The sequence below is a fragment of the Mus caroli genome, unplaced genomic scaffold (genome assembly GCF_978045245.1).
Source record: "Mus caroli unplaced genomic scaffold, Mus_caroli_1 scaffold_8, whole genome shotgun sequence".
NCBI classification, from domain to species: domain Eukaryota; kingdom Metazoa; phylum Chordata; class Mammalia; order Rodentia; family Muridae; genus Mus; species Mus caroli.
In genome coordinates this window covers 119,784,851-119,800,609 of record NW_028227263.1, presented here as the reverse complement: position 1 = coordinate 119,800,609, position 15,759 = coordinate 119,784,851, and the positions used below count along the sequence as shown (strand labels likewise).

The 15,759-nt window shown below is 47.1% G+C and overlaps 1 protein-coding gene across 3 annotated transcripts in view; it reads right to left on the bottom strand.

Annotated features, from left to right (window-relative positions):
* Hnrnpul1 (heterogeneous nuclear ribonucleoprotein U like 1) overlaps nt 1-15,413 on the bottom strand; it is a 34,427-nt gene extending 19,014 nt beyond the window's left edge. Inside the window, exons 1-7 of one of the 3 annotated variants that reach the window (XM_029479379.2) lie at nt 15,368-15,413; nt 10,116-10,241; nt 7,670-7,823; nt 5,933-6,006; nt 4,691-4,830; nt 2,347-2,446; nt 284-396 (exon numbers count right to left, since the gene is read on the bottom strand). In XM_029479379.2, coding sequence (XP_029335239.1) covers nt 284-396; nt 2,347-2,446; nt 4,691-4,830; nt 5,933-6,006; nt 7,670-7,823; nt 10,116-10,236 — 702 coding nt within the window. In that variant the 5' untranslated portion in view covers nt 10,237-10,241; nt 15,368-15,413. Of the gene's footprint in view, nt 1-283; nt 397-2,346; nt 2,447-4,690; nt 4,831-5,932; nt 6,007-7,669; nt 7,824-10,115; nt 10,242-13,555; nt 14,371-15,367 lie in introns of those variants that run through there. The other 2 variants (XM_021166021.3, XM_021166023.3) reach the window with 2 other exon arrangements.
* Between the last annotated feature and the right edge of the window lie 346 nt (nt 15,414-15,759).

Sequence of the window (15,759 nt, the reverse complement as noted above, 5' to 3'; positions counted from 1 at the left end):
TGATTAGAAAAGTCATTGTGGTAACCACAGACAGAGGGAGTTGTGTAGACTTAAGTCCCCAAATCTTCATGATACCATCAGTCAGTTCTGCATAATGACAAGGATGGCAGAATCTCACAGAATCAGTGATCCCTACTCTGGAGGAGACACTATCAACCTATAGAAGAGACAGTAACACATGGAGATAGTGGCTGAATGAATGTAGACAAAGGATACAGGTATCCTAAAAAAGTCTACAGTCAGGCACCTGGCCTGCCAATTCCCACAGGCTGCCAGCACTCACCGCAAAGCAGCCAATCACATCGTTCTCAGCAAATTTGTCTCCGTAGTTTTCAAAGCGGCTATTGGTAGACTTCTTCCCTGTGCCTCCATAACCATAGGAAAAAGGCTCTTCACCTGAAGGAAGGCACAGGCAGGTTAAATCTTTGATGGACTGACTTAACACCTTCAAGCTGCCATATACTTTAAATCTGAAGACAAAGTCATTTTCTTTACTGTGTTGTTTTGAGACAAGTCTCACTGTGTAGCCCTTGTTGGCCTGGAACTCACTTTGTAGACCAGGCAGGCCCCAAACTAACAGAAGTCCACCTGCCTCTGCCTCCCAAGTACTGGGATTAAAGGTATATGACACCATGCCTGGCCACAGTATTTAGTATTTCAAAACTAAGAAAAAAATAAAATGAGATGGCCTGTATTTTTAGACTAGGTCTTGCAGAATGCTCAGGCTGGCTTAACATTCTCAACCTCCTTGGTTACAGCTAGGACTGAGGAATTTATCATTGCCCCTGGCTCTGATCTATGATTCTTTTTCTTTATATTTTGTTGAGATTGGGTCTCACATTGCCCCAGGTAGCGTCAAACTCATTAAAGAGCCAGGTCTATCTTCAAACTCTTATCTTTCTGCCTCCACACCCTAGGAGCTGGGATTCCTGAACTCTTCTTTTAAAGACTTTTAGACACTTTGACCTATGTGTACGTGTGCCTGCCTGAATTTATGTGCGCCTTCTGGTTACAGGTACCTGGAAGCTGGAGGGCGGGCACCAGATCCTCTCAAACACTAGGTTACAGGTGTTTGAGAGCTACCTGGTGCAGAGGCTGGGAACCAAACCTGTGTGTTCTGTAAGAACAGCAAACACTTTTTTGGTTGTGTGTTTTAAGGATGCAAATGATTCTGGTGTTTTTCCTGTATGTATGACTGTAAGGTACCAGATCCCCTAAAACTAGAATTACAGTTGTGAGCTGACACGTGGTTGCTGGGAATTGAACCTTGGTCCTCTGGAAGAACAACAGCCAGTGCTGCCCTGGACCCATGATTCTTAAAAGAATGCTACTACATATAAAAATAAAAAGTAGCAGTTATTTTGTGAGGGTAGGCATGTACAGAGAGGATGACAACCTTGCAGAGTTAGTTCTCTTCTTCCATTTTTACTGACACAGGTCTTCCTCAGGCCTGTGTACCAAGTGCTCTTCCTGGCTGGGCCGTCACCTGTCCTTACCAGCCTTTTGACCTGCTGTATCACTCTGTGTGTGTGCTGAGGACTAACCTCAATACTACTTTTAAGGATTTTCTAAAGCGGTGAAGTAATTACAAGACTAGGAACTCAAGCAAAACCATGAAATTAATTTAAACAAGCCACAAAAGGAAACCTGTTAAATAAATACAATAGGGTTGGGATGTGGTCAGTGGCAGAGCAACTAATTGCCTAGCTTTTGTGAGGCCCTGGGCTCTACTCCCAGCACCTACAACAGGAAAAAAAAAAAAAAAAAAAAAGAAATTGCTACAGAATGGAAAATTATGCACTGGCCAAGAAACCATACTTATTTCCAAAATTTGGCCCATTACATATTAAAAGAAACCAGAGTACATAAAAGTTCACAACATGACCCCCTTTGAGCATGCATAAAAACCAAAAGCAATGTGCAAAAGCCGGTCACTGGGCCTGGCAGCCCCTGCTTCTTCCGCTTTCACTCTAAGCTCTACTCTAGACAGCATATTATAAAGAGCAGGGCTTACAAGTTTATTTCAGTATGGTGTGAGGGTAGAAATGGTTTCAAATAAAGGGAACAGTTCTCAAAGAGAATTTTGGACTCTCTGGTAAAAGACAACGTTGAAGAATTAACTCTGGGGGAAAAACGCCAAAAGAGTTGTTTCCGACAGGTTTCAGTTGAATTTAGTCTGCCTAAAGCCAGGCAGTAACACGAAATTAACAGGTGCACCTGCCCCCCCCATCCCCCCAGTAGGTGTGTGTTGAATCGATACTGAGAAGAGCAGCTTAGGAGTCCTGAGAATCCAGGGTCAGGGGCTATCACTCTCTAATGAGGACTGCCTGGCTGACCTCATCTTACCTAGCTGAGTGCTGCAAGAGTCCAAGGACCAGCCAATACGGACAACGTGGGGGTCAGGCTCTGTAGATGGAAGATGCTTCACGGAGATTTCCTCATTGATCTGACGACAGAACACAAGAATGCTCAGGATGGATTCTCTTAAAGCTGGTGGGTTATGAGGCAATGTAGGAAGTAAGTGTATCAGGCAATTAACAGTGATAGAGCTGGAATGGTGGTCCATGCCCTTAATCTCAGCACTGAGGAGGCAGCAACAGGAAGATTGCCACAATTTGAGGCCAGCTTAAGTTACACAGTGAGGCTGAGGGCAGCCTAGGCCAGTGAGATCTTGCCTAGATAGGATGGATGGATAGACAGATATACAACTCCCCTTTGCAGTTTCAATATTTGCTGCAGGGGAAATAAACTGTCACTGAAGCAAGCACTTGCATAGCAGGCCTGAGGCTGGGTCTACAGCATCATAAAAACATGAGAGTTGAAGTGCACATGCTTTGTAACCTGGTACCTCTAGATCACCCCAGGGTTCATGTATGTAAATGTAAGCTTAAAAGGACACTGAACACAGCATTCTTTTTATAAAAGCCAGGAAGAAAACCATCAATAAGGAACCAGGTACATTATGGTACAATCAGGCCACCACAAAACAAATTAAAAGGAAGAGGCAAGACTAAGGTGAGAGTATGGGAAAATGTTGAAGCACCACAGAAAGTAACAGAAGCAGCAAGAGACAAAAGTGGGGAATGAAAGCATCCGTAACACCTGTGTTGCCACGCTCTCCCCAAAACTTCCTTTACATGGAAAGGATAGGGACACAGCACAGGACACTGTCTGCTTTTTAATTCCATACTTTGTGGGATCTAATTACATCATGATGGCTACCTGCTATCTATATCTACTAGAACTGGTTTGTAGCCTTAGGAAGATACCACATTCTACTGACTTTCAGACATTTTTCATATATCTATATCTATGAAATAACAAGGCCATACAATTTGACAGTATTTCTTTTTTTTTGTTTTGTGTTTTCGAGACAAGGTTTCTCTGTATAGCCCTGGCTGTCCTGGGACTCACTTTGTAGACCAGGCTGGCCTTGAACTCAGAAATCCGCCTGCCTCTGCCTCCCAAGTGCTGGGATTAAAGGCGTGCACCACCACGCCCGGCTGACAGTATTTCTTTTTTCTTTTTTTTTTTAAAGATTTATTTATTGATTATATGTAAGTTCACTGTAGCTGTCTTCAGACACACCAGAAGAGGGAGTCAGATCTTGTTACGGATGGTTGTGAGCCACCATGTGGTTGCTGGGATTTGAACTCCGGACCTTCGGAAGAGCAGTCGGGTGCTCTTACCCACTGAGCCATCTCACCAGCCCCAGACAGTATTTCTTTAACTGGTACTTTAAATTCCGTGTCTTCAGTTGATGGTGCCAGTCAGTAAAATGAACCTGTGCCCACTGCACCTTGAGGCTGGGGTGTGAGACTATTTATTTCATGTTAACACTGTGAGGATTAATGGAGATGATCCACATGAAATGCTCAGCACTGGCTGTGTGTCAAGGACTCCATAGATACTATCATAAATAAGTTTGGATATACAAAGAACACACAAGAATTTTTATCCCTAATGCTGGGGACTTACTTCCTTAAACATGCACTTCCTCCAAGCATTATACCCCCAGCCCAAAACTGTTAACATATATGTGACCTTGGGGAGGAGGGACCCACAGAAAGGACACGCTAGTGACTTCTGTCTTTAATTCTACACCCTGCAAACTGAATTCTTGCTTCACACAAACATGCACTGTTTTCATACCCCAACATGGAACTCTATCTAGTAATGGGCAATATGGGCAGCTCTTCACCCAGCTTCCTTCTAGCTTCCCTTTAAAGCAGTGGTATCTGAGCTTACTCTTTTTTGAACTACACTTACATAGTTATGCATAGCTGTATGCTTGTCAAGAGAACAACTTTCGGGAATTGATCCTCTCTTTCCACCACATGGCTAAGAAGACTGAATACAGGTTGTCAGCTGTGCCTGCAAGTGCCCTGACTTGCTAAGCCATCTCCCTAGAGTCTGTTCTTTGAGACAACCCCTTTGCCCATTTCACAAACATCACTGTTAGGCTCTGTACTACCTGCCGCAAATCTCACCTCAGAAAAGAATATAATTGTCCTACTTTTCTGAGACAGTTAGACCATGGCAGTTCATCATACTTTTGTCTGCTTGAACATCGTCTAAGTTCAAACCAATCACTTGCAGTCACAGCTTTGATCAAGGTAGCTGGCTGGTGACAGGCTACTACAAAGGATAGACTTGATTTCTGTCTTTTGTGTCTATCTCTCCCACTCACCTTCATTTCAAAACACACACGCCCTCTTCTGACCCCATAGCTGGCACGGGCTCCTGACCACAGGTATGCAAAGCCCTCAATCGTCAATGGATAGCCACTACTCCGGTCTCGGGCCACTTTGAAGTGCAGGTCACAGTTATCTGTGAAGAAAACAAAAAAAACAAAAAAAACCCCACCCCAGACAATTGGCTGATGTGTGGGGTTCAAGGATAGGCTTCAGCAATCCCTCAGAATCTGTAGTAAACACCTTTGAAGATAATGTGCCACAACCTAGAGAGAGGTTTAGCAGCCTTCACACTGAGATTTCAGGATACTCAGAGTACCCTAGCACCCTCAGTGCTGACTGCAGATTTCTGTACCCAGCTCTGGTATGAATATCTGACCTGACCCACACCTGGCATTCAGAAAGAGCCAGCCACAACTGTAGGGAATCCTTTCTTGACCATCCTGCCCACAAGGTGCTCTCATTTCTTGGCAGGCTGAAATTCACTGTCAATACATCAGCATTTAGTGTTGGCTTGTGGACCACTGCTACCCAACACTTTCAGAAATGGTTAGCTGTCTTAGTAGTTTTTGAGAGAAGAGAAATTGTCTGTCTTCATCTCTCACCAAAACACACAGCCAGCGATCTATAAACATGAGCTATCTAAAGAAACATTTGATATGTTAATAAAATACACTGTTCTTAAGAGCCAAAGCAGACTTCTGGGAATATGTGAAAACAGACTCAATGGCTCTACCATAGACTGACTTCAGTAGTCGAGGTCCTCCATAATAATTCCTGGGTGGTTAGATGTACAGTCAAGGCAAAGTCACTCATGTGCTGGAGGACAGATAAAAGGCCAGTGTCTCAAAGGACAAAGTGGCATAGGTTTCACTAGGAACGTGAGCAGCTAATGGAAATTGGCGAGCTGGTTGTCAAAGAGTTAAGTTTCTCCAGCAGCACTCAGATTCCCCTGACTAGAGACAAGCCCCCCTGTGCACAGCGCAGCACAGGCTTTCATATTTCTTTTGCAGCCTTGTCTTGGGAGTCTTGCTGGGCATCTGGAGGTAGGGAGGCAGCATTACTTTCCTTTGTAAAGAAGCAAGGAGAAGCAGAACAGCTTGCCTAGGGCCCCACAGTTGGCCTGTCTCCACACCAGTGCCCTGGCTCGGGAGCATTGCTGGGCTCGCTCTAGATAGTGCTAGAAAGGGATGACAGAGGTCAGAAGGCAGAATCAGATGGGTCCTTTCAGCACTCACATGTGTCAATGGCAACAAGTGTATCATCAAAGTCATCTTCATCCTCTTCAGCAGGAGGCTGAGGAGAACGGCCCCTGTGTTGGAAAGAGGGGTCAGTCATGTAACAGATGGAGGAGTGCAAATGAAAAGTTTCTGCTGAGATTTACAAGTGACTCCCAACAGCTTTCTGGAGCACCATTTCTTCCCAGGGTTACCAAATACTTGCCGAGGGCAGTGAGCATTAGCTCTCAGCATATAAAAAGGACAAATGGACTACTCTGTTAAAGATGGGCAATAGAATCATTCAAGGAGCCTTTTCAGACCTTCCTTTCTCACAGCCTAGGACTCTCTGCACTCTGTGAACTGCTGCCCTCACTGAGTGAGTGCTCAGGGGAGGCCACAGAACTCAAGTTGGAACATTAACGGCAAGGGTCTGGACAAACTGCAGTAACCGAAATGTACCCATGTATTAGGCTTCTTAAAATCCTCTATCTGAAAAGATATGAAATGACCCACTTTTTCAGCCTCTTGCTCTTTTTAAAGTGTCCTTAATTATGAACAAGGTATCTTTCTACAACACTTAAAAAAAAAAAAGAATTTTGTTAACTCATTGATTTCTGCTATACAGGAGTAACAGACAAAGGTTGAGCCCAACACCTGGCACTCAGCTTGGATGTTGCTGACACTCTTTACAGCAGGTGACCCTTTAGGGAAGTCCCCTTCTAGCCCTACTGGTCCAGGATTTGTTTGTTTGTTTGTTTGTTTTTAAAGACAGGGCTTCTCAACATAACCTTAGCTGGCTTGAAGACACAGGGATTTGCCTCCTGAGTGCTGAAATTAAAGTCATCTGAAGTGTATCCTAGCAAACTTTCCCTGACAGTTCCAAACGGGAGCTGATATCTCTCCTCTGCTTGCCACCAGCAAGCAGCGCCTGGCCTTTGCTTTGCTGTGTGGGAGGAGGAACAAGTCCTCTGACGTAGGTTCCTTGTCCTGATCTTAGTTACTGTCTCATGAGAGCCACATTCTTTCTTTTCCTCGGCCATGGTAGAGGTAGAACCCAGAACCTCACATGTGCCAGGGCTCCACTGAGTTATACCCAGACCCCTAGTCCTTTTCTTACATAGATTAAGGAGAATGGCCAGACAAGTGGCCACTCCTAGTGAGCTCCCAAAACTTCTATCTTGCTCACTCTATGAACTTGTGACTTACTTGTGGTAAGAGTCTACCCCGATCCTACACCGGAAAGCAGAAGGCAAGCCCACTGTGCACTGTGCTTCAGTATCCTCAGGATTCAGTACCAGGGAAGGTCAGGAAGTAGCATTCAAGTGAAGGGATACAGACTGGCCAATAAGAATCAGGCACTAGCCAGGAATAGAGGCTGAAGCAAGAGTATTTTTATGAGTTTAAGGCTAGCCTGGTAGACATAGCAAGTTTCAGGCCAGTTAGAATTACATAGTGAGACCTGGTCTTAAAGGAAAAACAAGAAACAAACAAAGCAACCCACCAGGACAGACACTGCATAGCCCAGAAGCAGTACGGAAAGGCTAAAGATATAGACTGGCATCTTAAAAGTAAAATCTAAGTCCGGCATTTGCTCTGCAGAGAATAAGCAGGGAGGAATGGGAGGAAGGATCAAAGCTTGAGAGTTCGATCTGGCAACCAGTAAGGAAGGAATACCAGGGAAGAGAGACCACTACTCCACCCCACTCACTGAGCTCTCACTTATGAGAACAAGTGGCTACTGTCACATGTACTCACCTTCGGTCCTCTCGGTGCTCGAAGTACCCACGGCCTCGATTCTCTTCAAAGGGCCTCTTTCGATTCTGGAATTGCGGTCTGTCTGTCTTGAGCTGTGAGGCTTCAGGGGGGAGGAAGCTGGGTGGGGCTTCTTGCTTCATTTCTGTCTTCAGTTCTATTGTCAGACGAATCAGGAGTCAAGGCACTGGGGAACCTTGGGTTATCACTTCTCCTACCCCTTTAACTCCTTTTGATGCAGGCAGGCTTGGGACGACACTGAAGGGTTGAGCTCTAAGAGGCCTATGAGTGAGCCAAGGAGGCCAGAATAATATGAGGCTATGTGGGTGACAAGTCTGCTGGCCAGGTAACACCCTTCCTTCAGATGGGGGGGGGCTTTCAAAATACAGATCTCTCAAATGACCCAAAGGTGCGACAACAGATTTTGGCTAAGGTTCTGAAGGCTCATGAATGCTGACAGAAACCTTGGCCTACACCGAGAGGGAGTGAGCCCTAAGAGACTATAAAGATCCTGTAAACTCTGAGAAGCAAGAGTTAAAGTGCCTCCCACCCTGTCCTCTATCACCAGAGAATCTGTATGCCTCATTCTTACTGAGCTTCTCTCTGACAAAGGGAGGGAAGAGGTGAAGTCAGGAGAGTACTGAGTACAGCAAACTCTTCTGGCTCTAGTCACTTTCTGGAAAGCCCAATAGGCCAAGTGCAGCCTACTTCACCACACCATATTGAACAAGATGTTATGGTGGGTAACATCTGGGACCTGGGAAAGCCCCAGTCAGACAGATCCGTGAATAGATGACCAAAAAAGAACAAGCTATGGACGCATGCTGCCCTACTTTCTGAAAGGGTGCTAAGTGGGCACCATCTCCACCTACTGCTAATGCGACTCACTCATATCTACTCACCTGCTTGTTTCAAGTTACTCCCTAGCTTTGGCACATGGAGCCAATCCCTGAGTCAATTTTCCTGGTTTCCCAGGGTAGAGATTGGGTTTAGTTATTTTGATGGCTGCCTTCATGGCTTATACACAGGCCAGACTCGGAAGAAGCCACTGGTGCTGGGTACCAACACAGAAAACCACAACAATGACCAGCCAAATGACCTCACAAGACAGAGTCTGTCAAAATCTACAGTTTCCCTAGCCTCCCCTCTACACACACACACACACACACACACACACACACACACACAGAAACACTCCCAACCAAGCAGGGGATTTTACTCTGTGGATGAAGAAGAATGGCATTACATAGGATCAACTAGATTCACGAGCAAAGGCACTGGAGCTGGGAATGGTGATGCACATGAGTAATCTAGGTATCTGGGAGACTCAAGCAGGAGTATCTCAAGAGCTAGAACAGCTGGGGTCTAGAGTGAGACCCTGTCTCAAAAGAAATCAACTTCTTTTAAAAACTACCGCCATACCAGGAATGGAGCATTGACAGTTGGTTCAGCCATTTTCAACAGTAGGACTTCCCCTAAACTATCAGATTTACACGCAAGAAATGAAGCTCATGCATCAACAACATTGGTCTTGTCCATTTCTTGAGTTTTAGCCTCAGTTTTGCCCAGACAAGTCAGCCCCTCTCACCCCCTCACATAAAAGAGAAGAAGCTGTATGTTTCCCTGCTTATAGAAAATGAGGTCTCTCCGGGCATGGTGGCACATGTCTCTAATTCCAGCACTTGGGAGGCAGAGGCAGGCGAATTTCTGAGTTCAAGGCCAGCCTGAAATTGAGTTCCAGGACAGCCAAGGCTACACAGAGAAACCAGGTCTCAAAAAACCAAAACAACCCCCCCCCCCCCGCCCCCAAACCTACGCTGTTCTGCAATAATATAGGAACATTTTAAAGATCCTGAGTTTAAATATACAGTATGAGGTTTGTTTCAATCTCACACTTCTCTAAACTTTTAATGAACAATAAACCCCTAATAGGCAGTACAGCTATGCTGCATTTTCCAGCTGTATCTGGCTATGGAACCCCTTTCCAATGAGTGTTTACTGGAGCACTATTCTTCAGAACAGAGGGAGCATCACACTGAATTCAGAAAGCTCTTTTTGGCTCCCACACTGTAAGACTCTAAGGCTAAAGCCTTAGCACCCAGCTCTAAACTCTCTAGGGTGCTAGCACTAACACCTAAAAGAGTAAGTGAAATCCAGACTGTGTTGCCGTCTTCAAAACCAAACAGAACTGGGAGGGAAATGGAGGCAGAAGGACCAGGAATACAAAGCCAGTCCCAACTCCTTTTTGAGTTTAAGGCTAACTTGAACAACCTAGTAAGGATGCTATCTCAAAAATAAACCAAAACAAAAATAAAACCCTGAACTACAAACAGAATAAAACCTAAATCTCAACCTAAACAAACCAACCAACCTTGCCAGAAGGACAAAGGCCAGAAGAGCGAGATGCAAGGTCTTACTTAGAAGAGAGCAAGCATGGGAGCCTTCCTACCTGGGTGATATGCTTGCTGCTGTGGCTCCATGTCTAGTGGTCTCCTATCATAGCTTGACTCATTTTCTTGTTTGATGACTGGTGTCTCGTAGAATTGGTTCTGTCTGGTAATATTGTCCATGACATCTTAAGATTTAAAAAAGAAAAAAAAATCAGTTAGATGAATGCATTTGAAAGTACTTTTGTAACCAAGACATCGGCCTTCACTCAGATTGTCGGAAGTCCACCTTCAAATGGTAACCTATTTAGGTAGTAGGTGTCCCCAGCTACCTAAGGCTATGTCCTCTGTGTCTCAAAAGTCTGCAACAACTGAATGCACTAAACTGACTGAGGAAGAAGCTCTATAGTTTAAAAGAGATAGTAGAGTCAAAGAAGTAAGTCTGGCTTGACTTCTGAGCAGTACGTCCTTAGAGTAGCTTCGACTCTGGAGCTTAGACTTAAAGAAACGGAAGCTACTCTAAGGACATACCAGGCACTTCACTGGGCTGGTAACACTAGTCTCTATTTAAAGTACATTGCTTAGAGTTCACTTCATGGCCCAGTCTTCAAAACCAGCTCTCTGAACAGTCCCACTCATGTGTGACGTAAAACATTCCTACCTGGCCTGCTTTTTGACGTAGATTAAATCGAGGCCTCATGCATGTACCACTAACACAGGCAGTGCAGCATACAACACCTCAGGATCATAACAGTGTCCAGGACTACTAAGAATAGGTCCCCAAGTAGCTGGAGCTAGGACTGGCTAGGAAAAGTGTTCTCTCCGATCAGGAAGTGATGAAGAGGGTTAACAGCAATAGTAACTACTCATGGAACACATGTCATACACACATCAGGCCTTGGGATACACGGGAGTATAAACTTGCCCCACTAAAGCATCCAGCCTAGGAAGACAGACACTTACACTATAAAATTATATATCATACTTTATGTGAAGCACCAAGAGCCAAGAAAGATCCAGTGAGGAACAGATAAGCCTCAACTCAAAGGATACATAGTCAAAGGCTCAGTGATGAGATCAGAGAATATTCCTGGGGAAGAATAATATCTCGAAAAGCTTAGAAGCAGAATTACAGCGGAAACAAACACAGAACGTTATGAACTTAGGACGGAGAGTATGTAGCTCTGCCCCTGGGGTAAGCATACTGATGGGTACCTCCAGAGCCCTGCTAGAAGCTGTGCCAGGAGCAGCGAGGCAGAACCACAAGGAAGGAGACTAATGTGCCACTTGTTAACTGGATTCTTTCTCAGAGGACAAATACATCTGGGCACAAACCAGGTGCAGCCCAAAGGGAGGAAAGCAAGAAGTCATGTGGCTTGCTGTATACAGTATCTGTTTACCAAGAATGAAGGAAGTACTAGAGAAGGAACCTGAAGGAGGTGCTTAGATGATTTTGTTGGTGTTGGTGTGTGTGTGTGTGGAGTGACAATGATGTCAAGGGACAGAGGATCTCCTTAACTGCAACACAAGGCCTCTTCACACTATTTATTCTTCCTCCTCCAGTCTCAGGACAATGTCTTCCCCAGAAAGCCTGTGTTCTTGCCCCTACTAGGGGATAGGCTGCTCTAGAGAGGATATGATGCTGGCTGGGGTCCTTTTTTTACTCTCTACAACATTCCTCTAAAGACAGGCAACCTTGTATGAAGCCCTTGAAACACACAATCTCATGACTATCAACTCTAGAAGGACAGTCTTACCATTCCCATTTTACAAGGAGACCAGGCTCAGTGGGGGAATGATCTGCTGATTTCAAAAAGTCTACAGTTGGTTCTGAAGCATCCAACTCTCTTCCCCAGGACCCCTTTGCAAGGTTAAGCGCAGCATCCTCTCGGCTCTTTCACAAGCCTTTCTTGCCAGGGTTTCTCAGCTCTGGATACATTCACAGGCCACTCCTCCCTTCTTAGCACGGAATTGTCTGTGGAAGACTTGCCAGCACAGGGGTAATCCCTAACACTCTACATCTAGGGTGACCCCTCTACAGGATCCAACTTCTTATGAACAAGTGAGTAGCAGATGCCAATTCTAAGACTCTTTTGAGGACTCATTTTTTCCCTCTTTTTACTGTTTAGTTCCAAACTCCACAGTGCCTTCTCAGAAAAACACTCTAAGTCTTGGACACCACTGTGTCTGGTTCCAAATTCCCTCTCATACCAGGGTCTCCTTTACTCAAAGGACTGCTCTTTGATGCTAATCCTAACTAGAGACACTTTGGGCGGATCAAGTTCCCCCATATCCCCTGAGCACCCCATCTCCCTGAGCATACAAGTAACTATTTCTGGGGACTCAGGAGTCCTCTCTTGGAAAGGAATACTCCCTCTGCTTCATCATGAGGCCCCCAGCCAAAGCAACAGGTTTCCTTTCTTTTTCATACCCTCCACACTTCCCTCCCCCACACCTGCTAGACCAGCCACATGATCCCTGGCACACACAAGCGTCCCACCATAGAGTTACCAACTCATTCCCCACAACTCCTGTTTCAAAAACTACCCATAGTTAAGAATGCAAGGCCACTCAGCAGAAACCACAGAGTACTATCTTGAGTCCTCCCTATTCTAGGCCCTCTAGTTTCTTTGTCCACGAGAAGATTCTGTCCTTTCTTGTCACCATTTAGATCCCAAATCTCCTCTGGAAGCCAACTAGATAGCCTAAATCTCCCAGTACCAAACATACAAGTTGTACCCGCCCTCAAGGACCCTGTAACCTCGAGGAAATGTAGGAGTTGGGGATAGGGGTTTCCAAATCTTCTGCTGGTCTTTCATTACCTCCTAAAAAGCCACCTGGCAAACACTGGAGCGTTCAGTCCATGTTTTGGGAGGCTCTTCCCAGCCTTGGACACCCGTAGGTCCAAAGCGCCAGTCCACCCCCAGCACTAAGCAGATCTCATCCCATCCATGAGGAAAAGCAAAGATCTTCTACCCTTAAAATTCTCCCAGTCCTGCACCCTAGGCTATTCTTCCGCTACCTGGAAATCCAGCTTTTGAGACCCAGCCCAAACGGTGGGCTAGCATGGCTACCTAAGCTGTCAGCTTACCGCTCGGCTAGAATCTCTCATTTTCCAAGACGCCGCCCCCCGACACCCCTTTCCCTAAAACGTCTAGTTCTTCCGACTTTTTCCAACTCAAAGCCACAAAACAGAACCCCAAAGCAATTTCCGGTCTCCGAATCCCAGGATATAAAGTCCTCCCCGCCCGCCTGCTAGGACCCTGGTCGCCTTAAAATAAAATCCATCCCCCTCCACACGGTTTTCCTTGCACCGAAGGGCAGGATCCGCCCTCAGGCTGCCCCGAGGCCCTGGCCGCAGATCCTTTACAACGGCAGGTGGCAGGATCCCTGGATCCTCAGATCATCTCCTGGATCTCTGTGGAGTCGAGCTCCCGCGTCCCACAGCCCGTCCTCGGCCCGGACTCCAGGCTCCCCGGTCCCCCGCCCCGCGCACTCTCACAATGTCCGTCCGGCCCCGAGTAGCCGCCGGGCTCCGGGTGCGGCTGCAGCCCGGGCGGCGGTGGCTGCGCGGTCCCCTCCAGCTCGGAGCCCCCCTCGGTCTCGACCTCCTCGTTGTTGTGCCCAGGTAACCCCGGATCGTCGTCAGCCTCGAGCTCCCGTTCGTCTTCGGGCTCCTCGGCCTCTAGCGCCGCCAGCAGCCGCTCAGCAAGCTCGGCCTTCAGGCCGCGAGTGTCCAGGCCGCGGCGCTGCAGCTCCTCGCGAAGTTCGTTCACCTTCAGGCGACGCACATCCATGGCCCGGGCCCCCGGGGCGGCCCCCGAGCCTGGCCCGGCCTCCCAGGGCTCTGTCCCCCCTAAACCTTGCCTGTCAGGAGGCGAAGGGGGAAAAGGGGGGGCCACTCCAATGGCGGCGGCTCAAGATGGCCGCCGCCGCCTCCTCCCCCTTGCCCGGACCGTACGATGTAAAACGAGTCTCAATTGGTCAGCGCATGGGGCAACGGGCGCGGGCCCGGGAACCAAGCCAATCACAGTGTGGCTTTCAAAAGAACGGTACTAGAGGGCTCAGGAGCTGCCTAAGAGGAAGCGTTAGCCTACGTTGAAGTCGCGGCCAGAGCGGAGGGCGGGAAAAGGCGAGAGGCGGAGCAAGCGCTGATTGGGCAGCGCTCGCGCGCCCGCTGCGGTACAGTCAAATGAAGGAAAGGGAGTAACGACTTGGAGCCATTAGCAGCCAGATCTCAGAACGACCGCCCAGTCTCTCCGAGCCGTGCTTCCCTCAGACTCTCTGTAAAACACATTCTAACTGGTCTTCATCTCACGCCCCCTCGCGGAGGCCAAGCGGGTAAAACCACCACAACCAATCAAATGCGGCGGGAAGAGGCCGGCCAACCCTCGTCTTTCCTGTGGCCTTTCGGGAACCGGAAGGAGATTAATTCACCGAGGCCCCGCCCCTTGCCGTTAGGGCGGTTTCAAAACAACCTGTTCGCCAATCGCAGTTACTGTTATATTCCCCCACTGCCAGAGCTTGAGCGCTTTAGAAAAGCAAACTAGATTGGCCATTCTTGAGAGGCTTGCCTCTCAAAGTTCTCCGTACAGCAGCGTATAATACGGAATGAAAATCAAGTGGATCTGTTACTCATCGTTTGTTAGAAACCCAGTTGTCTTTATGAGAAACAACAAAATTGGTTCTGGAGAGCGCTGAAGGGTTGAAAGCAGGGGCTAGGCTAACAACGGGAGAAAAGTTGTGTGGTAAATCACACCCCTCCCTTTGATGCACAAACTCCCAGGGCGCTTTCTCTATGGTTGCTAGACAAGCCACTCTGCACGCAACCATAGAGCCTTCCCGCTCTGGGCATAGCTGCAGAAGTTCGCGGCTTTCCATCTCGAATCCTCTAAACCGTGGTTGCTCAACCTCAATCTTGCTGTGTCTACTCTGAACAATTCGCACAGGAGAATCCGTAATTACTACAGGTTGTGCTAATCCATACACCTGTCGCCCTTTGCTCAGAAGACAAAAACTTCGTGAAATAACACCGAGACGCACAACGCAAATGTGCACCGACATCTATAGCCTTAACTCCCAACAAAAGCCACAAACACTCTCTACTTAGACACACGCAAACATCCCACAATAAATGAATAGGCGTGACAGGCCAAAAGCATCAATTCAGGATAAGACTTCAAACGGCAGTGTAGGTGTGGCACAAGCATGCAGCATCGTGCGACAAAGCTCAGCTAAGACCGTTCACGTTACAAGCTCACACCACAGCAACCTAGACACACAGCACCCACTCAGCAGCGGGACAGACACTCACGTGGGCCCGAGGTTCCAGTCCAGACACCCCGCCCCTCGCCCACGTCGGACTTCCTCTCTCCTCCCAGCTGCCCACAATGATTTGTTTTTTGAAAGGAAAAAAAAAAAAAAAAAAAAAAAAAAACCAACTTTGTGGCCCGGATTGAACTGTACCCGGTTCTCAGGAATCACCACCGGGGGGCGACCGGGCGCCGCATAGGGTTCTTGCAACGGTAGTAGTCACAGACTAGGAAAAAGTGAACACTCGATCTTTGTCCATCTGTGGATCGAGGTGTTCTGGTCCATCTTTCCTCAACAATCTGAATGTTTGCCTATGTGAGAATCTGTTGTACTAGTCTGGGCATAGGTCTGGGCATGTTAATTTATTTTCTTCTTTATTAAGACAGTCTCATG